We start from the raw sequence: 25,385 nt of genomic DNA, 5'->3' as shown, positions 1-25,385 counted from the left end.
CGGATAGAAATGGAGGGGAAAAGGGGAAAATTAATTGCTTGGCTGGTTGCTCAGCGTCTGGTGCAGCAGCAGCTGTTAATGGGTTGTCGGGATCCTAAAGTTGAGCGATGGATTTTCAGATCCGTGGCATCCACAGGGGTCCCCGCCAGTTTCCCCCGGGTCCCCTCCTGCCACACCTCCCCGAGCAGAGGTACCCCAGATCACGAGCTCTGTTGTGAGAGCAGGGTGACAGCAAAGTTAAACCCTTTCAGCCCCTGCCAAAAAAATATGCGGGTTGTGCTTTTCCCATAAGCTTCTGGCACTCTGTTTGAGGGGAGCACAAGAGCGATGGGTGCAATGATTTATGGAGTTAAGCTCTTCCCGGTGCTGAAATTCAAAGTGGAATTTCTCTGTCACTTTCTGGAAGCTCTTTCCCAAACCCCCTGTTTGAATGGAGCCGTTCCCATTCCAAGGGTCAATAGCAGCTTGTTGTGTTCTGTGGGGTTTGTTGTTTCAATGGTGCTGTGGTGTATGAGGTCACTCTTCCCGGATTTAAAATCTGTGAGAAGAGTAGTTAATCTTTGTTCTCCCGCCTGGAACAACATCTCTGTGTCCCCCCTGCCAGCCCCAGCCAGCAATAAACCTGCTTTTTTCCCAGATTTTGGATGCGACCACGGTGTTTGTGCTTTGTCTGTCGCCCGCATTAACGAGAGGAGAGAAAATGTGTCAGGGGATAAAGACAAAAGATTTGCAAGAGAATTTTTGCATCCTTTTGCAGCCGGCTGGGAGGGCTGATGTGAAATGGAAAGTGTCACGTTGTCGAGGGAGGGGAGGCTACAGCTCAGGTGTGCAGGGGAGTGAGCTGCTCAGGTGCAGCCCCAAAACTCCTGGGGTGAGCTGAGCTCTCTGAGCGGGGCAGGGCAGCCCCAAGGGGCTGTGCTCACACAGCCCTGGGTTTGTTCTCCTCTGGGTTTGTGGTGTGTGAGTGACACCCCATGGTCACTCAGGCGGCTCTCGCTGCCCACACTGGGCTCTGGGCATGGCCCTGCAGCCATTGGTCACTCAGCACTGCTGGGCATAAAGAGAGTTCTGCTTTCTCCAGTTACCTGTCTAGATGCTTCAGCTGCCAGTCTCATGTTTGGGGAGCATTTGGGCAGTACAAACTCCCTGCTGTGATGTGCCAACGTGTCTCACCTTTTCACTGAGCCACAGGATCCCAGGATGGGCTGGGCTGGAGGGACCTCAAAGCCCATCCAATGCCACCCTGGTACTTTTCACATCCCAGGGACACCTTCCCCTATCCCAGGCTGCTCCAAGCCCCATCCAGCCTGGCCTGGGACACTTCCAGGGATGGAGTGTTGAGGGTGGGGAGATTCTTCCCTTTCCATCCTCTTGGTGTTCCCTGGTTCCTCACGGTTGGCTCCAGGGACAGATTTTAATCCTTGGAGCCTGAGCAGAGCTGTCAGCTCCTGGCAGGCAGGTGGGAGCCACTGGCTGCCCTGTGGTGCTCCCAGGGAGGTCCTGGCTCGAGCCAAGGCTGGACAGGACACCTGGGGATGTTCCCTTGGGCTCAGGTCAGACCCTCGTGTTCCATGGTCACCTGGGCTTGATTTCGTACCCAAACATGAGAGGGTCATCAGTTGTCTTGGGAACTGAAACATGGCAGGAGTAAAGAGGTGTTGACAGCAAATGTGGAGCAGAAAAAACCCCAAAAGTGATGTATTTGTGCACACCTTTCATGTCAGAGTTCTCGGGGTGAAGGGGCTTGCCATCACCTTTCATGTCACAGATTTCTGGGGGGTTGCTGACATCTTTCATGTGCCAGTTTTTTGGGGTTTGATGGGACATCTTTCATGTCACAGTTTTAGGAGTTTGCTGATACTTTTCACATCCCAGTTCTTTTGGGGTGATGGTGTTTGCTGACACTTTCCATGTCCCACTTTTTTTAGGGTGATGGGATTTGCCAACACCTGCCCTGACACCAAGGTTTAATTCCAAGACAAATCAGCAACAAGGTTCACATTTTGGGCAACTGGGACCCCCAGTTTGGCTTGGCTGTTGAATCCTGTCCAGCTCAAGGGGCAGCTGTTTGAAAGCACAGCTCTGTGGGATCTTTAAATCAGACAAAACATTTAAAACCTCATCTGAAGTGGATTGACATGTTTTCCCCAGAGGGGCTGAGCATCAGTGATGGAAAGGTCACTGAGATGGGAGTGCACCCAGTGTTCTGGCTGGGTTGTGCTTTGCAGATGGTTTATTCAGATTGCCAAGGGTTTTTTAGCATTTGGTTTAAAATTTTGCTCTTGCAGTCTTCATTATGAAAGCTTGTTTGTTGTCCTTACAATCACAGGTCTGGGTGAGCTGATACAGAGATAACTGAGCTGGCAGAGCTCTCACAGGCATCAGTATCATAGAATTTGAAGTTATTTTCTACCCTTTGTAGTTTTTACTCCTTTAATCTCTGGGTTTATCCTCTCCTGGGGGCAAACAAAGCAGTAAAAGCAACAAAATGTTTTCTATATGTGCAGTTTAGAGGATTTTCAGGACGCAAGAGAAACCAGACAGAAATTCCTCAGATGTTCCTGAAAAGCTTTCCAACTTTGTGTGCTGAGGGTTTTTCCCTCTCCCCTGTTACTCAGCAGAGAGGTGGTTATAGTAAAAATAACTCCCCCAGCAGGCAGTGCTGGCTGGAAGGTGGAGCTGGTGCTAAACCCTCCTGTGCATTTCATTCACGCTCTGTTCCTCTCCTGAGATCTGATCAGCCTCATCTCAGCACTCCCCTTGCAGCTCTCCATCCTCTCACCGGGCAGAGTGCTCAGTGCATCCATTGGATCTGACAGAAAAGGGTTTTTCCTGCTTTTTGTTAACCCCTCTCTTCTTCTGCCTGCTCTGTCTCTTCACCCCGACCTCAGTGCTCACACCTGGGGTAGCAAATTCTGTCACTTGCACCTTTTATCATCCTAAAAATACTTTAAAGAATTGTGCAGCCTGATCCAAATCATTTGTATGGTATCTCCACTTAAAGCAGACTTCCTTGGTTCTGCCCAGCCAGGGTTGTGGGATTTTTTTGCTAAATATCTGCTCCTCTTGTGTTCTTTTAATAGAAAGAATTAGTAGAATCGTACATAAAACTCAATTTTCTTCCTTGCAGACAGGTGGGTGTTGGTGTAATCACAGAATCCCAGGATGGTTTGATTGGAAGGGACCTTAAAGCCCCCCTGGTGATGGCACATGTAGTTTAATTTTAGTTTAATTTCATTTGAAAAGCTGCCCCCAAGGCGCTCCTGCTCCGAGCCCTGGCGTGCCCAGGGCAGGTATTTTCAGCCAGGAGATCCTGGCTGCAGATTAGTCCTGATCAGAGCTGAGCCCCAGCACCTGCCCAGCTCCCTCAGGAATCAAACCTCCCCGGCCAAGGGGCCCTGTTGTTCCCAGCATGAGGACAGCTTTGGCACCTGAGTGTTGTGGGATTTATTGGCATTTATTTGTACCCAGTGTCACCCCCAGCAGTGTCACTGCCAGCAGTGATGTCCTTCAGCCCTGCCTTCACCTTCTGCCTTCTCTCACTCCCTTGGCCTCTCCCTGTAACGTTTTCTGCTCTGGAACACCAGGAATTGCAGGTTGGGTCTGTCACACCCAACAGCAGCTCAGTGTCTGCATCAGGAAACCATCCTGGGTTCCAGCTCAGGTTTTTGGTACTCCATGAAGTCCAGCCTAAGTCCCAGCCTCCTGAAGGATTTTTTTCCAGCAGAACACTGTGGTTTAGATGAGTACAGAATCCAGGACTCCCAGCAGCAGTGAGGGTGTGAGAGCCCTGGCCTCAGGTTTGCACTGATTTAAGTGAGTGCTGGGATTGGGAATGTCAGCCCAGTAAGAAAGCCTGGAAAAAGCCAACACTGCAGTGGTGGGGTCCTGTGCTTTCCTTAGCACAGGAAATGGGGTTTGTCATAGGGGAGAAAAGACAGAAGTGACTGCAGCTGCCCTGTGCCTGGTTGGGATTGGGGGATACTGGGGAACCTCCCTGGGATTCATTGGATCATTAGTGACACCTTGGTGCTTGGGTGTGCCAAGGCAGGACTGTCTTTATTTGACATTTTGAACAGTGTGGGACAGTTTTATGCCTTCAGACACTGAAAAGCTGAAGAGGGGCTTTGGGCAAAGGCCTGGAGGGACAGGACCCAGGGAATGGCTCCCACTGCCAGAGGGCAGGGATGGATGGGACATTGGGAATTCCTGGCTGGGATGGAATTGCCAGAGCAGCTGTGGCTGCCCCTGGATCCCTGGCAGTGCCCAGGCCAGGCTGGACAGGGCTTGGAGCACCCTGGGACAGTGGGAGGTGTCCCTGCCATGGCAGGGGTGGCACTGGGTGCTCTTTAAGGTCCCTCCCAACCCAAACCAGTCTGGGAATCTCTGAATTCCATGAAATTACCCTGTGAATCCCCTTGTCCCCTGGCCCAAGCAGTGCCCAAGCTCAGGTGGCACCTGGAGATTCTCTGGGGTTTCACCAACGTTCAGAGCAGCTTTAGGGCCAGCCTGAAATGGAATTTGGGCTCCATTTCGTGTCTGTTCCTCCCTGGATGCCCTGCCTAAGACAGCTGCAGCTCAGGGCTGGTTTTGCTGGTGGGTCACTGTGATGGGAGCTGTTACTCACAGCAGCCTCATCACTCCAGTCATGCCCTGTTGGATAAATGGGGGAGGCACTTCAGGTTGTTCTGATTTAGGATTGCCCTTGCTGGGGTACAAATAGAGGCTTAACAATCCTGGAGCCTTAGCTTTGGCAAATGCAGGCAAAGAGGACATCTGATTATTCTCAGTTTGTGATAACCAAGGAAAATGTACACCTTGACTGAGTTGCATTCATTGCCAGATAAAATGCTGAGCCCTCTGCATTTGGGTCAAGCAGGAGATGTTGATTCTGCCTTTTCTGGGGAGGAGGGAGCAGCTCAGGGTCGTATTTCTGTTCAAACCAAGATTTGTTGTACTTGTAGATACTTTTCTGTAAGAGCCTTAGACAAAAAAGCTTTATTTGAGGGTGGTTTTTGGGATGCAGCTGCTCCTTTGGGGTGCTGAGGGATGAGGAAGGAGCTGAGGGATGAGGAAGGAGCTGGTGCCTCTCAGTGGTTCCCCATGAGCAGGTTTTGTTCCAGGGCTTGTTTACATTCAAGAGGGAGAGTAAAGACAAGGATGGTCATTGCCTTATTGCTTAATCTATTTCTCTTAATGGATTTTCAGCTGATGACTCTAATCCCGATGAGAATTATGGAGCTGTTTCATTGAATGATGTTTTAGTTGAGCTTAGCCTGCTAAATATCCCTGGCTGGGGATCTGGGGATGATGCCTGGCCTGGTTCACGTTGGGCTGCAGCTGCAGGCAGGGCAGGTGACACAGGGACTGCCACACAGAGCCAGAGGGACAGCTGGGAGGGACAGCATCTGGGGGATACAGCCTCAAGCATCCATGGAAATCTCCTTTATTAGAGGGAGAAAGGAAGCATAGCAAAATGGGGAATGTCCTGAGGCAGGAGGGACCCACAGGGATCATTGATCCAAGCCCTGGCCCTGCACAGACACCCCAAAATCCCACCCTGGGCATCCCTGGGAGTGCTGTCCAAGTGTTCCTGGGGCTCTGGCAGGGTTGGGAATGCTCCCATTCCCTGGGGAGCCTGGGCAGGGCCCAGCAGCCTCTGGATGGGACACGAGGAGCAGCAGTCCCAAAAGGCAGGATGGGGTTCCAGATCCAGCCTTTGCCTACAGGAACCTCTGGCCTGCTGACAGGAGCCCAAGACAGCTTCTACCAAGGTCTTCCTTTTGGCATGAGGATGGATTTTTGGGAATTCTTGCTCTTTCCTAAGCTGCTAGTTGGTGCTGAGCTGCCCACAGGCGTTGCTCCTGAGCTCTGTGATTTATGAAACAGTGCAGTAACACAGTTTAACTTCAAAAAGATCCTCCTGGGTGCATTTCTGTAAGTGCTGTTGCCTCATTTTACTTCTTCAGAGAATACAAACAGCAAAGCTTTTCAGGCTTTGTGCCTGTTTGGGTTTTTCACACAGAGTTGCAGCTTTTGTGAGAGCTGTTACTCAAAACTGAAGGTTTGTGTTTGCTCCCTCCTGGCTCAGCTCAGCATCACCTCACACCAGCTGGGACTGCACACTGGATTTGTAGGATGGAGGTGCCATAAGGATAATTCTGTGTGGCTTTCCTCCAGCACGGGGACTTGGAGGAATCCAGAAAGAGAAAACAAAAGGAAAAACTCTGTCAATTCTTAAATCCTAATGTTTGAAAGAGGGAAAGGTCAGGTGAAGATAAATGGAAAGAAATCCTGGTTGTGAGAGTGGGGAGGTGCCCAGAGCAGCTGGGGCTGCCCCTGGATCCCTGGCAGTGCCCAGGCCAGGCTGGACAGGGCTGGGAGCACCTGGGACAGTGGGAGGTGTCCCTGCCATGGCAGGGGGTTGATGCTCTTTAGGGTCTCTCCATCCCAAACCATCCTGGGATTCCCTGATTCCTTGTGCTTCCCTTTGAGTCCAATGTCTCAGTGCACACCTGGTCCTCCAGGGGCTCTCTGGAATGAGAGCTGTGATAAATAAATAAATAAATAAATAAATTAATTAATTAATTAATAATCAATCAGTCCTGAGGGAGCTGGCACGGGCAGTGGCCAAACAAGACTCCTGAGCCTGGAAAAGGGAATGTGGGGAGGGAGGAGGTTGTGGTTGTGTCTGAAAAGTCATCAGTGGCAGGGGAGTTGTGAACAAGAGACAGTTCTGGTTTTCCAGGATAGGAATATGGGTCAGCAAACGAAAATAACAGCAGCAGCTGAAAGCAAACCATGCTGGGTGACTGCTGAGAGATTTCAGCAAAGCTGTAAAACAGCTTCTGCCAGGAATTCGGGAACTGTGAGATTTTAGCTTTTTTTATTTTTTTTTTACCAGGAGGGTGATCAGATCCAGGAGCAGAAGCTCCCAGCTGTGGAAGCTCCATTGCTGGAGATGCTCAGAGTAAGATTGAGCACCCCTGAGCAGCCAGGTGTAGCTGAGTGGGGGACTGGGGTAACTGAGCTCCCCTCATCCCCTCCAGGCTGCCTTGTCCTGCTTCTCCATGGCTGCCTGTGCTCAGAAGCTGTTGGACCTGCAGGTGCTTCCAGACTGAAATCCACAGAGATGTTTTTTCCAGGGGTGGGTGGGACGGGTTGTTTCCTCCTCTGGTTAGGAATTCTATTTACAGTTACCCACAACCAGGATTTGGCTTCAGGAAACCCTTGGGGGAGTTGGGCAACCCCCTGCAGCTGGGACAGGAGTCACTTAGGCTGGACTGGACTGGTTTAACCCCAGCCCAAAGCCTTGTGCAAGCAGAGGGGCTGTTCCAGGCCCATCCAGGCGTGTCCCTCCCATGCATGGAGACCTGGAGTCTCTTTGGGCTCCTCCAGCCTGTGTCTGGACTGCTCAGTGTCCCCATGTCACCTGAGGGTGTCCCTGCAGCTGCACTGCTGAGGCCACAGGGATCCGGGATGGTTTGGGTTGGAAGGGACCTTAAAGCTCATCCTGCCATGGCAGGGGCAGCCACAGCTGCTCTGGGCACCCTGGGCCAGGGCTTCATCATGATAGGAATGATTTATTGATAGGAATCGTGATAGGAAAAATGCTAGGAATGATTTCTTGATAGGAATCGTGATAGGAAAAATGCTAGGAATCATTTCTTGATAGGAATCATGATAGGAAAAATGATAGGAATCATTTATTGATAGGAATCATGATAGGAAAAATGACAGGAATAATTTATTTAATTTATTGATAGGAATCATGATAGGAAAAATGCTAGGAATCATTTCTTGATAGGAATCATTATAGGAAAAATGCTAGAAATGATTTATTGATAGGAATCATGATAGGAAAAATGCTGGGAATCATTTCTTGATAGGAATCATGATAGGAAAAATGATAGGAATGATTTATTGATAGGAATCATGATAGGAAAAATGATAGGAATGATTTATTGATAGGAATCATGACAGGAAAATGCTGGGAATAATTTCTTGATAGGAATTGTGATAGGAGAAATGCTAGGAATGATTTCTTGATAGGAATCGTGACAGGAATCATTTATTGCAGTGCTGCTCTTGCAAACTGTTGGGACAGGCCGAGAACTGTGATTGTCACCATTAGGAACAGGAGCAGTGGGGACAGGGCCGAGGATGGAGGCAGTGGCAGCACACTGCCCTCCGTGTGGGGAGGCACTGCTGAAGGCAGGGCTGTGCTGGGAGGGATCCATGGAGGATGGCAGATGGGAATGGCCCTCCCTGTCTCCTTGAAGCCCCTTTCCCTCGGGAGTGCTTCCCTGCTGCTGCTGACTCAGCTCAGGCCACAGCAGCTCCAACCAAATGCCTTTCAAACATCTTCCAGGGCCTTCTGCCTCTGCCTGGGGGAGCAGGCAAACTGAAAAGTCTCCTAAATAATTCTCTTGCAGCCTAATGAACAAATTTGATTAAGGTTTGGCAGCTTTTCCTAATATTCCCTGTAACTAGGAAATGGTGCCAGTTCTCTGCTCTGAGAACAGCCTCGTAATTAAACCATGAATGAGAGCAAATGTCCTGATGAGCACAGGACAAATGAATATTAAACCCCAAACCTCTCCTTCTGTAATCCCTGGGGGATGGGGCAGGGTTGTGTGTCCTGGGATGTCAGAGTCTCTGAGAGATGGAGCCTGAGTTGTGGCCCCTCAAGTAGAGAAGGTCTCTACCCAGTTCCCCTGTAGTAGTAATAATAATAATAATAATAATAATAATAATAATAATAATAGAATGGTTTAGGTTGAAGGGTCCTTAAAGCCCATCCAGTGCCACCCCTGCCATGGCAGGGACACCTCCCACTGTCCCAGGCTGCTCCAAGCCCTGTCCAGCCTGGCCTGGGCACTGCCAGGGATGCAGGGGCAGCCCCAGCTGCTCTGGCAATTCTATTCTAGGGCCTCCCCAGCCTCCCAGGGAACAATCCCTTCCCAATATCCCATCCATCCCTGCCCTCTGGCAGTGGGAAGCCATTTCCCTTGTCCTGTCCTGTTTTTTATTCATCTTCTATTAAACAACATGAAATAGCATGAAATTCATGTTGTCACTGGTTCAGAAATGTGGGAGCTGCTGGAGTTCAGATCCTGACCCTGTGGGTGTTGCAGGATTTGAGGAGCACTCCCTGATCCTGGGAATTCTTGTCATGGGTGCTGCAACCCCTCATCAGCCAGAGGTTTAATGTTGGTGCTGAATTAGCTGAAATAATTAATGACAGCAGCTTTTACCAGCTGGAAGTCACCTTGATGTGGGGGATATTTGAGACTGGTAGGATTCCAGACGAAGCAGTTCTGGGAGCAGAGAGAAGGGAATGGGCAGGAGTTGTTTTTCAGGAGAGGGAACTGCTGACAACTGCTGCTGCTGGCATTGCTGTGCATGGAACTGACAGGTGAAAGCAGGAGAACAGAAAGGGTTCTTGAAATGCAGGGGAGGAATCAGGTAGAGAGCAGCCAATACAGATCAGCTGCAATAAAAACCGGTTTTCCAGGTGGACAGACACAATTCCTAAGCATTTTGTATTAAAGCAGGTGTTCAACCTCTACATTCTGCTGGTTTTCCTTCAAAAGCCTCTTTTATGTGCCCAGCATGCTCAGCCCAGTGCTGCAGAACTGGAAGGCCAGATGGGTAGGAAGGGGTTAAACCAATTCAGGGGGGAAAAGGCTTTTCCTGAGCTTACCCTGGAGTCAGAACATAAAAACAACAAGCCATGCTCTGGTAGGAGGGAGGCACGGGGTGATTTGGTTTTCCTGGCTTGTACCAGGACTGAGCCATCCTCTGAGACACTCCTGTCAAGTCTGACAAGCAGGAAGGCAGGGAACAGAAACTGCAATTTCCAAAAGATGTGGAGAACAGGCTGTTTACTGCTGGAATCCTTAGCCTGGCCTTGTCACAATCTGTTCAGGGTTATAAAAAGCAGCGTCCAACACGGATAAGGCTGGATTTGAATCCCCAGATGACAGGGGAGATGCTGCAGGAATTTGTGCTGGGCTCTTGGCAGAGGATGCTGGCAGGATCCAGCCCAGGGCAGGGTGGTTGTGCAGCTGCACCCTGGGGAAGGAGGGCTTGGAAGGGATTTGTAGGGAAGCTGCTCCTTGCTGCTGTGGGATTTCAGGGAATTTGGGGAGAAAACCTGGGGAAACTGCTCCTAAATGAAGGATTTGTTGGGTTGGAGGGCAGTGCTGGTGCTGCTTTGGGTTCTGGCTTTCCAGAGGACACAAGGAGGGGGTGCTGCTCTCCTGCCCCTCAGGGAACAGCCTGGGTGTGTTCCCTGTCCCCAGCCAGTGTCACAGCCCCGGTGACAATGCCAAAAGGAACAATCACAGGGAAAAATGGCCCTTCTTGGAGCTGGCTCTGAGCTCTGTGCTGTAACACAGCTCCAGTGAGGGGTCAGTGTCTGCAAGAATGGGATCTCCATGGTCCTGCTCTTGTGGGAATCCTGGGGTGTTTGGATGGAAAGAGTCCTGTCCCTCCATGCCTTGTCCCCAGTCCCTCTCCAGCTCTCCTGGAGCCCCTCCAGGCCCTGCCAGGGGCTCTGAGCTCTCCCTGGAGCCTTCTCCTCTCCAGGGGAACATTCCCAGCTCTCCCAGCCTGGCTCCAGCTCCTTGTGCTGGTGGATCAGGGCTGGCACCTGTGACCTGTGTGACCTTTCCTGTAGCTCCCTTTGGCTGCTGGGAACCCTCCCTGCTCACTGTGGGCTGTGGGCAGAGGAAAGGTTGAGCAGGAACAGCTGTAACAATGGGGATAGCTGGGAACAGAGCCCCACTCCAGGATAAGTGTAAAACCTGGAGGAGGTCAGGACTTCACTGTGAAGGTTCCAAAAATTTCTTGTAACAACTTAAAAGATGAGAAGATTTGCTATTTAAAGTAAACCACAGGTTTCCTTCATCTGCTGGTTGGCTTTTCCCACTGGATAATGTGAGAAATTGGAATCTAACAGCACCTGGATGAACCATTCCTGTTGCAGGGAAAATCTTTCTTCCTCCTGCAGGTATTCTGGGGTTCAGGAACTTTTCCACTAACACCAACCTGTGCTGTGTCAGTTCTGTCTCCTGCTGCTGCTGTGTTGAGTAACAGCAAACTAAAAAAACCATATCTTAAAAAGAATAAAAAGCTTCCACTTACAAATGTGCCTTCCTTCCCCCAGGCAAGGCAGAGGAGCCCAAAGCAGCCGAGGCCGTGAGTGGGAACGACATCACAGCTCCTCCCAACAAGGAGCTGCCCCCCAGCCCCGAGAAGAAGACCAAGGTAGGAGCTGTTCCCTGCTCCCATCTCTGCTTCCAGGGCTTTCATTTCCCAGCTTTTCTGCTTCCTCAGCTGTGCCAGCCCCACTTCTGTTTTCTGAGCTGCCCCTGGGAGCCCTGTCCCTGCAGCAAACCCGTCCAGTTGGGAGCTGCCCGTGGCAAACTTTGATCAAAGTGTGCAGACTCCATTTCAGTGAATTCCCTGCCTGCTGCAGTGACTGTAGCAGTAGTAAACACATAGTAAACATGTAGTAACCCCTGTGCTCAGCCATACTCTGTGAGTTGTTCCCAGCCTGTTTCTGTGCACGCAGAGCCCTGCTCAGGCTTTGGAGCTGTGCTCTCAGGAGCTCCCAGCACGCAGCAAAGTCCCCCCAGTGTCCCCAGCAGGGCTGGGGGGGCAGGGGCTCTGTCCCCTGGAGGCCCTGCCCGTGTGACCAGGGGAGCTGATCCCAGGGGATTTGGAGCTGCAATCCCAGCGTGCCCATAATTGGAAAGCCACGGCCCGTGGATTGCACGTAGCCCTGGATGCCAGGAGCACCCAATTACTAATCCAGCTTTACCAGCCATTCCTTCTGTTGCTTTCCATGCTGCTGAAATAAATCTGTTGGTTTGGAATTGAATGGCAGAACGCCCCCAGCCCCAGAGGCTGCTGCATTTCAGTCTTTGTTGCACTCAGAAAACAGAAATATTATTATTATTATTATTATTATTATTATTATTATTATTATTATTATTATTATTATTATTATTATTATTATTATTATTATTATTATTATTTGTTTCCTTTAAAATATCACTTTTCTGTTGTTGCAGCTCAATGTTTTGGTTTACAATGCGCTATTTTTTGTTGTATTTCTTTGGTTTTATCCTGGATTTTGCTTTTTGGCCCAACCCTAAAGCCTGCTGCATCCTCCTCCACTGCCAAGGCGGCGGCGGCCAAGGCCAAGGCCTCGGGCAGCACCAGCCCCAAGCGGCCCAGCTCGGCCACCCCGGGCACAAACAAAAAGCCCACGAGCCCAAGTGCAGCTCCTGCTCCAGGCACCACCTCCAAACGCCCCGGCACCAGCAGCACCCGTCCCTCCACCCTCACTCCAAAAGAGACTAAACCAAAGGTAAGAACTGCCTGCCTCTGGGGGCACCCAGGGCTCGCTACAGGGCAGACTCCCAGCCCTCAGCCATGGGCAGGGCAGAATTGCTGGGCTAGGTGAGATCAGGAGGGGCATTCAGCGTGCTGGGAGCTGCAGAGGGCTTGGAGCAGCTTCCCAGGGATGGCGTCGTGTCCCTGGCACTGAACTGTGTCACCACAGAGGAGAATTAAACCTGAGTGTAGTGCTGAGATTGTCCTGATGAGCTGCCATGAGTCAGGGATCCCAGGCTGGGTTGGGCTGGGAGGGACCTTAAAGCCCATCCCATCCCATCCCATCCCATCCCATCCCATCCCATCCCATCCCATCCCATCCCATCCCATCCCATCCCACCCCTGCCATGGCAGGGACACCTTCCACTATCCCATAGTGATCCAAGCCCTGTCCAGCCTGGTCTTGGACTTTCCAGGGATCCAGGGGCAGCCACAGCTTCTCTGGGAATTCCATCCCAGCCCCTCCCCACCCTCCCAGCCAGGAATTCTTTCTGTGTACAACTCCTAAATCCAGACAAGAACATGGGAAACCTGACTGGAGACCTCTGATAGGAATATTGAAGAAAAACAAATCCATGTGAACACTCCTTATTTCCCACCAATGGTCATTTTATGATGTGTGGTCACTGCAGAACTGCACAGGGAGGATTGATAACACTTAGAAATCTCTGGAGATTTGTAACCCCCCAAAAGAGAGGATTCATGGACAGTGTTGCATGTTCCAGATAAGCAGGGAATCCCTGTGTGTTAGGAATGGGAGATGTCCCTTGAATGATCCCTATGTTAACTTGTGATCTGAGAGAGGAGGAGAATTCAGGTTTAAAAGGGAACATCAAATCTATTTCAGAAGCTTTCATTGATGGCTGAACACCACCACTCCTGCTGTATTAAGTTCAAATTACTGCATTTGAGTGTCTTTCAGAACTAACTAAAAATAACAGAAGGCAAATGATAGACCACGTGTAAAACTGCACTTTGAGCTGGTGACTTTGGTTTGGTTCAAGTTTTTGTATCTTTTTGATAAAATAATATTTATTCCCATGCATTAATTCAGTATTTTCATACCTCAGAGATCAGGCAATTGACAAACAAGTGCCTGACCAGGGACAGCAGGAAAGAGTTTTCCAAATGAGGGATGAGCTGTGGACACCCAGTTCTCGTGTCTCCACTGTTAAAACAAATTCCAGTTTAGGGACCATTGCTGCTCCTGGAGGATGGGAATCTCTCCCAGGAGCACTGCTGGTGTTGTGCTGGTTCCATTTGATCCAGAAATCAAAACCTCCTTCCCAGCAGGAGAGGCCCCCCCACATCAGAGCTGAGCCAGCCCTGGCTGGGAGCTGCTCCTCGCAGCGTCCGTGCTCCATGTCCTGCCCTCCACACCACCACTCGCTTCTGCACGTCTCAATTATATTTTAATTGCATTATAACCTTTCAGCAGTGCCAGGCTTCATTAGGTGCTGAGGCATTTCAGGGATTCCTGTTCCTTCCAGCCCCTCCTGGCTCAGGCTCTGCCGGGGCCGCTCTGATGCCGCCCGCTCCCTTGCAGGTCGCGGATGCGAAGCCCACGGAGAAGAGAACCTCCCTCTCCAAGCCTCCATCCTCCACCACCCCCAAAACTCCTTCCAGGAGCTCCTCTGCCGCTCCCCGGACCACGGCGCCGTCGCCAGTGACGGCAGCGGCCGCTGCCAAAACCACGGCGCCCACTCCTCCCAAGAGGCCAACGTGTGAGTGCTCCCCCTTCCCTGGGGATATCCATCCTCCAGCACCTGCAGCCTCCTGCCTGGGCAGCACCAGGGCTCTGCACAGCTCCTGACACAGGGGACAGCCAGGGGAACAGGGACAGGAGAGGCAACGGCCTCAGGCTGGGCAGGGCAGGCTCGGGTGGATATGGGGAATGCTCCTCCTGGAAAAGGCTCTCCAGCCCTGGCACAGCTGCTGGAGGCTCGGGTGGATATTGGGAATGTTCCTCCTGGAAAAGGCTCTCCAGCCCTGGCACAGCTGCTGGAGGCTCAGGGGGATATTGGGAATGTTCCTCCTGGAAAAGGCTCTCCAGCCCTGGCACAGCTGCTGGAGGCTCAGGGGGATATTGGGAATGTTCCTCCTGGAAAAGGCTCTCCAGCCCTGGCACAGCTGCTGGAGGCTCGGGTGGATATTGGGAATGTTCCTCCTGGAAAAGGCTCTCAGCCCTGGCACAGCTGCTGGAGGCTCGGGTGGATATTGGGAATGTTCCTCCTGGAAAAGGCTCTCCAGCCCTGGCACAGCTGCTAGAGGCTCGGGTGGATATTGGGAATGTTCCTCCTGGAAAAGGCTCTCAGCCCTGGCACAGCTGCTGGAGGCTCAGGGGGATATTGGGAATGTTCCTCCTGGAAAAGGCTCTCCAGCCCTGGCACAGCTGCTGGAGGCTCAGGGGGATATTGGGAATGTTCCTCCTGGAAAAGGCTCTCCAGCCCTGGCACAGCTGCTGGAGGCTCGGGTGGATATTGGGAATGTTCCTCCTGGAAAAGGCTCTCAGCCCTGGCACAGCTGCTGGAGGCTCGGGTGGATATTGGGAATGTTCCTCCTGGAAAAGGCTCTCCAGCCCTGGCACAGCTGCTGGAGGCTCGGGTGGATATTGGGAATGTTCCTCCTGGAAAAGGCTCTCCAGCCCTGGCACAGCTGCTGGAGGCTCAGGGGGATATTGGGAATGTTCCTCCTGGAAAGGGCTCTCCAGCCCTGGCACAGCTGCTGGAGGCTCGGGTGGATATTGGGAATGTTCCTCCTGGAAAAGGCTCTCAGCCCTGGCACAGCTGCTGGAGGCTCAGGGGGATATTGGGAATGTTCCTCCTGGAAAAGGCTCTCCAGCCCTGGCACAGCTGCTGGAGGCTCGGGTGGATATTGGGAATGTTCCTCCTGGAAAAGGCTCTCCAGCCCTGGCACAGCTGCTGGAGGCTCAGGGGGATATTGGGAATGTTCCTCCTGGAAAAGGCTCTCCAGCCCTGGCACAGCTGTGGAGTCCCCGCCTCTGGAAGTGTTCAAAAGCCACTCCATCATTGCCTGGATTCTGACAGTGGCTCAAGTGTTCTTCTCTCCAGGGCTTCCTCTTCCAAATTCCCTTCAGGGCCAGCCTCCATCAGCTGTGTGTGATCCAGGGTTAATGCAATTACTGGACACACTTGATTTAAGCATGGGCATTCTACTCCCTCTGTGTTTTGCCGTAGGAACACAATAAGCACTAAATAAAAGTTCAAAAAAGCAAATCTTCAGAAGAGGACTTGAAACACCTGAACTGGTGTGGGAAATCCAAAAGGGTTGAGCAGAAGTGGAGGGTTTTTAGTAGAGCAGGAAATATTTGGAGCTGAAATCACATCAGCTTCATCCAAAAACTGTCCCACTCCTACTGCTGCTAAAGAAGGAACTTCCCATGAGTTCCACAGGAAACCTGAGCAGTGTTTCAGACAAACTAACACTGTTCTCACTCCTTTTAATAGAACTCAAGGGATTTAACATCAGATAAGATTATAGTCAGGTCTTCTCAAGTCTTTTCAAATTACTGGGCCTCAGTGGCAAAAATTGTCAATAAAAGTGTAAAATGACACAAACTGGTTTGAATCCCAAATCATGGATTCCTATCCCAGCTTTCCCAAAAGAATTGTCATGTTTTAGCTGTGCTGGGATGGATTTGGCCTGATGGATATCCCAGACTTTATGCTCTGGAGGAAAATCTAATTAATCAAGTGTAGAGAAGGTGTTGCACGTTCCAAGAGCCACATATCCTGTCTGATAAACTCATTTTGTGAGTAAAACTCATTTTGTGTGGTCTTGGAGGCAAACGGGAGCCCGGGAATGCAGGATCTGTTCTAATGAGTTGGGCTCATTCCTGCTGCCCCACAAACAAAGCAGTGTTTGCTGCTGAAAGGAGATGGAGGCAGCGATGCAGAGCTGCAGGGAGCTGTTCCAAGAGGCAGGAGGTGCAGGGCAAGGGGCTGTGGCACCAGGAACGTGGTGGGACCCTGCCAGGGCACAGGCAGGGCCCTGGGGTGAGGGAGGATGAGGTCAGCTGGAGGCACTCCATGGGAAGGCTGAGAAATCTGGATCTGGAAATGCACAGGGAAGGCAGGAATGGGAAGAGCAGGGGGTCCTGTTCTGGGTGAGGTGGAAGCAGGGGTGGGACAGAGGGTGGAAGGTGACCTGGGGCCTCAGGGGAACCACAGCGAGCCCAATGCTCAAGGTTTGGTTGGGTTGGGTTGGGTTGGGTTTAGGTTGGGTTGGGTTGGGTTTGAGTTGGGTTGGGTTGGGTTGGGTTGGGTTTGAGTTGAGTTGGGTTGGGTTGGGTTGGGTTGGGTTGGGTTTGGTTTGGTTGGGTTGGGTTGGGTTGGGTTGGGTTGGGTTGGGTTTGGTTTGGTTGGGTTGGGTTGGGTTTGGTTGGGTGTGGTTTGGTTGGGTTTGGTGTGGTTTGGTTGGGTTTGGTGTGGTTTGGTTGGGTTTGGTTGGGTGTGGTTTGGTTTGGTTTGGTTTGGTTTGGGTGAGATGTGGGTGGGAACACCTGGAGCTCTTGGGGTCACAGCTCTGGGGTCACAGCTGCCATCAAGTTTCAGTCATTGTCTCACATGAAATGTATCTGTAAAGGCCAGGTTTGACACTATAGAGTCCCACTTTTTCAGGTATTTTCAGGTCAGTCATTTTCTCTGCTAAAGGAGAGCCGAGGGTTATGTGGGACTTGATGTTTTGATTTTTAATTTTATTTCTTCATTAGTTTTTGCCCCCCCCCCATGTGGAAATGACTTTAATGTTTGTACAAGACCACGCTCAGCCCTTCAGATCAAGCACAGATCAAAGTCTGTCACACAGACCCTTGTCCCAGGGGGTCTCCCTGGGTTTTCAGCACCTCATGTTCATACAGATAGAAGTGTTCAGCATTTGGCTCCCCACTGACACCAGCAGACAAAACATCTCTGTATATTAATGTAACATAATATTCCTCTGCCTTTTACACAAACCTAAGGCTGTTCTGTCCGTGCAGTTTCCCCAATTAAAGTTGTGGTCTCAAGGAATGAAATTAGGTTGGTTTGCCAGCCCCTTGTTTGAAGTGTTTGCTATTAATTATGTATCCATCCTTTAGGCCTTATTAAATTATCCAAATGGGTTTCACCTCATTAGCTGGAATCTTATCTGGAGTGTTTAATTGAATGCTTTTAGCAAAGTCAGGGTGGAATGATCCAGACTAACTTGGCCTGTAGTTATCTGCCTCTTCCCCTTGGTCTTTTTGGTATTGATATTCCATAAAGGACCCTGACAGCTGCTGGAATGTATCTAAAAATCTGAGACTTAATGGAAATTAAATATTAAAAAAAATGAGGGTTTTCATAATTTCTAACTTGGGTCTTTTCCAGTTATTATTTCTTTTCAATGTTGCCTTCCTTTGGCTGTTGAAATGAAGCAGGTTTTACTCAAACGTGCTCATCACTACAATAGTAAAACCCCTACAATTTCATTATCAGAGTTCCTTAAAATAAAGTCCCATGTCTGTTTTTCAGTCCATGGTTTTTGCCTTGATCAATTTGGTGTTTGGTTTTCTCCTGCCTGGAGAAGTGTATCTGCATCCCTGGTTTAGAGTGTCCTCTGTGCAGTGTAATCAGGTCATGATCGTTGGGCTTTGCCCAAAGGCAGCTCAGTTTAGGGATTGATTTTTGGGTTTATACAATTAAAATAGCAGCCAAAATATGTGCAATAACTCCTGTGCAAGAAAATTGGCACAGGGTAGGACTGGTCTGGCAATGAGAGCAAGGTTGGGCAAGGACAAATGTGGGGCTGCTTTTTGTTCCTTTTTAAAGAAAGGAAATGTTTTGGGGTGGGTTTTTTCGCTTGATTGGGGTTTTTTTTAAGAATTGAAGATGGGGCAGAATTAAAATACTCCCAGTGAGTGCTGTCAGATTCAGGAAGTTAATGTGAGGAGAAACAAAATGCAGCCCATCCCCAGGTGAGTGGTGTGACCGAGTGAGGATCCTTTGACAAGGATTGGTGCTCTGGCTGCCAAACACGAGGGGTTCTGGTGGCAGCAGGAGCTGCCCAGGCAGGTGCTCCCACAGAGCAGTGAATCCTGGGCTGGTTCCAGGCTGGAAAGTGCAGGGATCTCCCCTGACCCCGCTGTGTTTGTGTTGGCAGCCATCAAGACGGACGCGAAGCCGGCAGATGCCAAGAAACCCCCTGCCAAGTCTCCCTCAGGTAACCTCACCTCCCTCCTCGCCTGGGCTCTGGGAAATCCAGCTGGGAAAACCCTGCAAGGCCATGGAGCCCCTGTCCCCAGCGCTGCCCATGTCCCCAGTGCCACATCCCCGTGGGTGTCACATCCCTGCAGCGATGGGGAACCACCACTGCCCTGGGCACCTGGGCCAGGGCTGGGAAGCCCTTTCCAGGAAGGAATATTCCCAATATCCACCTGAACCTCTCCTGGCACAGCCTGAGGCTGTTTCCTCAGTCTGAATCCAATCCCCTTTGTCTGGGGCTGGGGTCATTAAGGGGTCCCTGTACATCTCTGGGAATGGTGGTGTCCTAGGCTGGGCTGGATGGGACATGGAGCACCTGGGACAGTGAAGGTGTCCCTGCCGTGGCAGGGCTGGGATGAGCTGATCTTTGGGGTCCCAGCCCGTGCTGGGCTGTGTGACTGAGGCAGTTCTGTGTGACTGAGGCAGTTCTGTGTGACTGAGGCAGTTCTGTGTGTCTCAGGCAGTTCAGTTCTGTGTGACTGAGGCCGTTCAGTTCTGTGTGACTGAGGCAGTTCTGTGTGACTGAGGCAGTTCTGTGTGTCTGAGGCTGTTCTGTGTGACTGAGGCCGTTCAGTTCTGTGTGTCTCAGGCAGTTCTGTGTGTCTCAGGCAGTTCTGTGTGACTGAGGCAGTTCTGTGTGTCTCAGGCAGTTCTGTGTGTCTCAGGCAGTTCAGTTCTGTGTGACTGAGGCCGTTCAGTTCTGTGTGACTGAGGCCGTTCAGTTCTGTGTGTCTCAGGCAGTTCAGTTCTGTGTGTCTGAGGCTGTTCTGTGTGTCTCAGGCAGTTCTGTGTGACTCAGGCAGTTGTGTGTGTCTGAGGCAGTTCTGTGTGTCTGGCTGAAGCAATTCTGTGTGACTGAGGCCGTTCAGTTCTGTGTGTCTGAGGCAGTTCTGTGTGTCTGAGGCTGTTCAGTTCTGTGTGACCGAGGCAGTTCTATGTGACTGAGGCAGTTCTGTGTGTCTCAGGCAGTTCTGTGTGTCTGAGGGAGTTCTGTGTGACCGAGGCAGTTCAGTTCTGTGTGACTGAGGCCGTTCAGTTCTGTGTGTCTCAGGCAGTTCAGTTCTGTGTGTCTGAGGCAGTTCTGTGTGACTCAGGCAGTTCAGTTCTGTGTGACTCAGGCAGTTATGTGTGTCTGAGGCAGTTCTGTGTGACTCAGGCAGTTCAGTTCTGTGTGTCTGAGGCAGTTCTGTGTGTCTGAGGCAGTTCAGTTCTGTGTGTCTCAGGCAGTTCTGTGTGACCGAGGCAGTTCTGTGTGTCTCAGGCAGTTCTGTGTGACCGAGGCAGTTCTGTGTGTCTCGGGCAGTTCTGTGTGTCTGAGGCAGTTCTGTGTGACTCAGGCAGTTGTGTGTGTCTGAGGCAGTTCTGTGTGTCTCAGGCAGTTCAGTTCTGTGTGTCTCAGGCAATTCTGTGTGTCTCAGGCAGTTCAGTTCTGTGTGTCTGAGGCAGTTCTGTGTGTCTCAGGCAGTTCAGTTCTGTGTGTCTCAGGCAGTTCAGTTCTGTGTGTCTCAGGCAGTTCTGTGTGACTGAGGCAGTTGTGTGTGTCTGAGGCAGTTCTGTGTGTCTCAGGCAGTTCTGTGTGTCTCAGGCAGTTCAGTTCTGTGTGTCTCAGGCAGTTCTGTGTGACTGAGGCCGTTCTGTACCTGACCCTGATCTCCCTTTCCCTCCCCGCCATCCCACAGCCGATTCCAGCCGCCCCAAGAGCGCTCCCGGCAGCGCCACCAAGAGCAGCGCCACCACTCCTTCCACCGCGGCCTCCAGCGTGCCCGGCACGGCCCCCAGCCGGCCCAAGCCCAAAGCCGCCGCCCCCAAAGCCGCCACGGCCTCCACGGTGTCCGCGGACGCCAAGAGAGCCGCGGCCAAGGCCGCGGGCAGCAAAGGCAGCACCGGGCCCGCGGCCCGAGCCCCGCGCCCCGCCAGCACCGCCGGGCCCGACCTGCGCAACGTCCGCTCCAAGGTGGGCTCCACCGACAACATCAAACACCAGCCCGGCGGGGGAAAGGTGAGCCCTGCCCTCCTGCCCGCCCTGCCCGCTCTGGGCTCTGTGCCGGGCTCTGCGGGATGGTGGCTGTGTCCTCACTGCTCTCTCGGCTCCTCGCTGGGTCCTGCTTGGGCAGAGCGCGGGAGCCACCCCAGAGCCAGCCCTGCTCCACAGCAGAACCCAGAGCTCCACTGCTGCTGCTCTCCTGCCCCAAGCCTGGCACAGAAACACCCTCAGTCCTGTCCATAGTCCTGCCCTTTGCCCTTGGGCGGAGGAACTGCCTGCTGAATGGTACAGAAGGTGGAATAGTGCACTAGGATGAGGCAAATCTGGATTGCACAGCACCTTTCCCATGCCCAGCTCCTCAGGCCCAAAGCTGACATGGAATGAGTCTTTTGGGACCCCCATGGTGGGCACGAGGAGAGGGTAGTGCTGGAAAACCATTACCAGAGAGAAAACTTGGGGCTCTCACTGCCTCCTAATGCCCTTAGGTGGCACTTCCACCATCGGCATGTCCCATGGAAAGGACAAAGGTGGGATCCACCTGCAGCCCCTGCTGAACAATGTGGCCATGTAGAACCACAGAGCCCTGCTTAGCTGTTGTGTAAGCCCAGCCTTGGCCTGGCCACGTGTGTCAGCAGCAGCCAGAGGGCTGTGCCTCCCCCCCAGTGGGACACAGATCTTTCCATTCTCTTTGCTGCAGCTCTGTGGTGCTGAATAACCCGGCCCAGAACTTTAATCTGCTGCCAAGGGAGCACGTTCCATGCTGGGAGAGCTTTAATCTGCTCTCAGGCACATTAAAATCAAGGGCACTCCTGGCTGGGTGTTGTGTGTCCCAGACAGCATCGATGCAGCATGGATTTATCCTCAGAGGCAGCAGGCTCCTGGCTGGGCAGCAGCACAGCACAGCCCTTGTTCTGTCAGCTCAGGGGACTTGCATTTGCATTTCATTGCACTGTCCTTGATTTTCTAAATATTTTCATAGAGTTATTAAATCCTAACAATTGCCTTGTTAAGCAAATTGTCCTTTTTGTAGTCCTGTCCACACAGAGCTGTTTTTAGAGTCTGAGAATTGTTGTAGTGTTGGGGTTTTTTTTCTTCACTGGTCTGTAGGTTAGTGAAACACAAGATTTATGCTGAGCCCCCCAAAAATGCAGGTTCTGCTGCACTTCCCTGCATTTAAACTAGCAAAAACAATGGATATCCTCGGGTAGTTGCTGAATTTTTATGAAACCTGTAAATTTTCCTTCAATTTTCTGCTCAGCTGGACTCTCTGGGTGCACCTGCCTTTTGGTAGATAAAAACTAAAGGAGCTGTTGAGCTCCAAGGCTGAGTGCAGCGAGGCTGGGTGGGAGTCTGAGCTGGGAGCTCGGGGTGTGTGTCCAGAAGAGCCCCGAGTGCCTTCACCTGCCAGAGCTGCACCACGTCCTCCACGAGAAGGAGCTGGTCCTGCTCTGCTCTTGGGCTCCCCAGGGATTTGGTTGGATTTTTTTTGGCAGGATCAGTGTCCTGGGGTCCCTTGGATCCTGAGGAAGGGCACCAGGAGCTTTTTGAGAAGTGAATCCTTGCTCTGTGCCCTGGGCTGGGCACTGCTGTGCCCTTGGTGTCACCGCTCCCGGGCACAGGATGATCCCTGGCCTGGGAATCAGAGCAGGCAGGGAGTTCTCCTGGGTGTCCTCTGCAGCAGGTCCCTCGTGTTCCCGTGCTCCTGCCCAACTTGTGCTTTTGCTGGTGAAATCATCCCTTTGTCTCCATCCAGGGGAAGGTAGAGAAAAGGCCAGAGTCAGCCGGCGCCGCGCCCAGCTCTGAGCCCAGCGCGGGCACTAAAGTGGCTCCTAAAGTGGCAGCAAAAGAGGGGGTCCCCAAACAGCCCAATGGGAAAGTGAGTTGCTTTCACACTTTTCTCTGGGGGAGATGAAGGAAAACGTTTCCATTTTGAGTCACTGTCCCTCCTCTCCAGCTGTCCTGCTCTCTCCTGTCAGTGGCACTGTCCTTGCACAGACACCTCCCCTTCTCTCCCCTGCACCCTGAGATGTTCCCAGGGAAACTCCTCCAGGGAGGGACCCTCTCCACTCCTGCTGGAGAGGTTTGCAGAGCAAAGTCCTCCTGTTTCACTGCCAGGTCAATACAGGCTTAACTTGGAGTCAGAGGGTTTCCCTTAAACCAGTTCTCCACACACAGAAACAGTTTGTAACGAGGCAGAGGGGTTGAGTTCACAGCTGCTTCTTTTAGGAATGCACAATGTGTAGGAATTCACATCTTCCCTGCAATATTCCCAGCCCAGTTGTACCAAAACTCTGTAACTCCAAGCCTTAGGTCATCACCACTGGATGGGTTACTCCAAAGCCCAGGTGGAGGCTGTGAGGTGGGAGTGTTTAATTCCAATATTACCAGGCAGGAATGGTCAGGAACGAGCAGGATTTGTACCTCTAGGGAGTCAGTGAAGCACCCCACACTCCATGGCACAGGTATGTTCCCAGAGCTGCTGTTCCTGAGTCCAGCCTTTCTGACCTGGCTGAGGAGCTCTGGGAGCCTGCCCAGCTGAGAGTGTTGGGTGATCCCTGCTGTGCTCCAAGCTTGTCACCTTGTAGGAGCCAGGATCCAGCTGGGGCCTGCTTGTGCTGTGGTAAATAACTCAGCTGCAGACTAAACCTGTGTTGTAACTAACCTCTGTAAACACTGGTGTCTAACCCAGCTACTGCTGTGAGCAGAGCTCAGCCAAACCTCACCTCTTGCCTTCAGAACCACAGACTCACTGAGGCTGGAGAAGCCCTGTGAGATCATGGAGCCCAACCATCCCCAGCACTGCCAAACCAAACCACCACCAACCACATTCTCACACCCTTAATCTGAGTCAGTGTGAAGGAGAAACAATTTCACTAACCTGGGACTCACCTGAGGCCATTCAGCTGAGGGTGTGACCACCTTCAATAGCAGAATGTTTCTCAGACCCAGCTGTACTGCCCAGGGCTGTGGAGGGACATTGGCCAGGGCTGGAGCCAGCCCAGGTGTGGGCATGGAGCAGCTCACAGCGTGCTGGGAGTGGTGGCTCCCAGGGCTGGCTCTCCCTGCTCTGGCCAGCTGTCCCTGGAAAGGACAAAGGTGGGATCCACCTGCAGCCCCTGTCCCTGGAAACCTCCCAGGAGCCTCCTGGGGCATGGACAGTCCCATCCCACCTGGCTCTCCCTGCTCCAGGGGGGTTTCCATGGCCTGGGCAGTCCCATCCTGTCCCTCTGGGCTCTCCCTGCTCCAGAGGGGTTTCCATGCCCTGGGCAGTCCCATCCTGTCCCTCTGGGCTGGCTCTCAGTGCCCCAGGGAGGTTTCCATGCCCTGGGCAGTCCCATCCTGTCCCTCTGGGCTGGCTCTCCCTGCTCCAGAGGGGTTTCCATGCCCTGGGCAGTCCCATCCTGTCCCTCTGGGCTGGCTCTCAGTGCCCCAGGGAGGTTTCCATGCCCTGGGCAGTCCCATCCCACCCCTCTGGGCTGGCTCTCAGTGCCCCAGGGGGGTTTCCATGCCCTGGGCAGCCCCTGCCCACCCCACCCCAGGGTCCCTGGGCACTCCCAGCCTGGCACTAACACTGTCTGTGCAGCCTCCTGTCCTTCACTGTCTCTCACTCTCCTCCTTGGTGCCTTCCCCAGCTCGGGGTCAGCTCCTCAGGGTCCCTGGTGCCCAGGTCCCTGGTGCCCTGCAGAATGCCATCTCTAACCAGTCCTCTTCCCTTGTGTTGTCTCCGTTCTGTGACGTTCCAGGTCCAGATAGTCTCCAAAAAAGCGAACTACAGCCATGTTCAGTCCAAGTGTGGTTCCAAGGACAATATTAAGCATGTCCCTGGAGGTGGGAATGTAAGTATGGCTCTGGGCAAGCTGTGTGTCTGCTAACTGCTTCTCTGTGCTGTGCTGGGGGTGCCAGCCCCAGGAGTGCTGTGCTGCAGGGCTCCTGGGCACAGCCTGCAGGATTCCCGCACTGCTCTGGGGCTGCCAGGCTGAACTGTGGGGTTTGTTCCAGTGTTCAGCTGCACCTGGGCTGGTCCTGCTCCCTGGGCTGGCTGTGACCCACACAGGGGTGGGGACGAGGCTGAGCCTGGGACTGAGCTCACTGCTGACCTGCCTGGAGCCTGCATTGCCCAGAGCAGATCCATCGTGGCCTGGCAGTGCCTGTTACTCTCCCCTGGCTCCCAGGGCCAGCTGGAGCCACACTCATTCACTCCTTGTTTCATAAAAGGCACTTTGGAGCAGGCAAAGACTCTGGGACTTAACCTTTGAGCTGAGATTAATTTCTAAATTTAAAGGCCGCTGGTATCTGTGGCAGCAGGGCTGAGCTTATTAAAATAGAAAGTTAATCTGGTGGTGTCTGCAGCCTGGTTTGGGGTGTGGGGTGCTCCAAGTGTCTGCCAGGCAAGCCAGGTTCTCTGTCCAGCCCCTACAGGCTGGGAGAGCACGAGCAGGGTCTGGGGGCTCAGATCTGTGCTGCCCTGACAAACCTGGGCTGGGCTCTGGGCACAGGGCAGGTTCAGCACTGCAAAGTTTGGGTGGTTTCAAAGGCACTGAAGGACCTGAGCCCAAGGAAGTTTGTTCCAGAGGTGTTTAAATATCCTGGGTTCCCAGGGAGGGATGGCCAGCTGCCACATCTGCTGAGGTGCCCAGGGTGTCTGGTCAGAACCTGTGCAGAGACACAAACCCTGCTCAGGACCTGCCTGTGGAGCCAGCTGGGGGCCACTTCTCCTGGGAAATCCATGTCCAGCTGGCTGAACCTCTCCA

The 25,385-nt window shown here is 52.3% G+C and overlaps 1 protein-coding gene across 8 annotated transcripts in view; it reads left to right on the top strand.

Annotated features, from left to right (window-relative positions):
- Positions 1 to 25,385, top strand: part of LOC136556566 (microtubule-associated protein 4-like) — a 68,415-nt gene that overhangs the window by 27,497 nt on the left and 15,533 nt on the right. For 4 of the 8 annotated variants that reach the window (XM_066549877.1, XM_066549868.1, XM_066549884.1 and 1 more), the window contains 7 exons: positions 11,174 to 11,274; positions 12,170 to 12,382; positions 13,955 to 14,132; positions 18,550 to 18,609; positions 20,330 to 20,649; positions 22,388 to 22,510; positions 24,378 to 24,470. In XM_066549877.1, coding sequence (XP_066405974.1) covers positions 11,174 to 11,274; positions 12,170 to 12,382; positions 13,955 to 14,132; positions 18,550 to 18,609; positions 20,330 to 20,649; positions 22,388 to 22,510; positions 24,378 to 24,470 — 1,088 coding nt within the window. The remainder of the gene's footprint in view (positions 1 to 11,173; positions 11,275 to 12,169; positions 12,383 to 13,954; positions 14,133 to 18,549; positions 18,610 to 20,329; positions 20,650 to 22,387; positions 22,511 to 24,377; positions 24,471 to 25,385) is intronic. The other 4 variants (XM_066549907.1, XM_066549924.1, XM_066549899.1 and 1 more) reach the window with 3 other exon arrangements.

This window comes from Molothrus aeneus, chromosome 1 (assembly GCF_037042795.1).
Source record: "Molothrus aeneus isolate 106 chromosome 1, BPBGC_Maene_1.0, whole genome shotgun sequence".
Taxonomy (NCBI): domain Eukaryota; kingdom Metazoa; phylum Chordata; class Aves; order Passeriformes; family Icteridae; genus Molothrus; species Molothrus aeneus.
The sequence above is the reverse complement of the archived record's forward strand: the minus strand, read 5'-3'. Positions and strand labels throughout refer to the sequence as shown.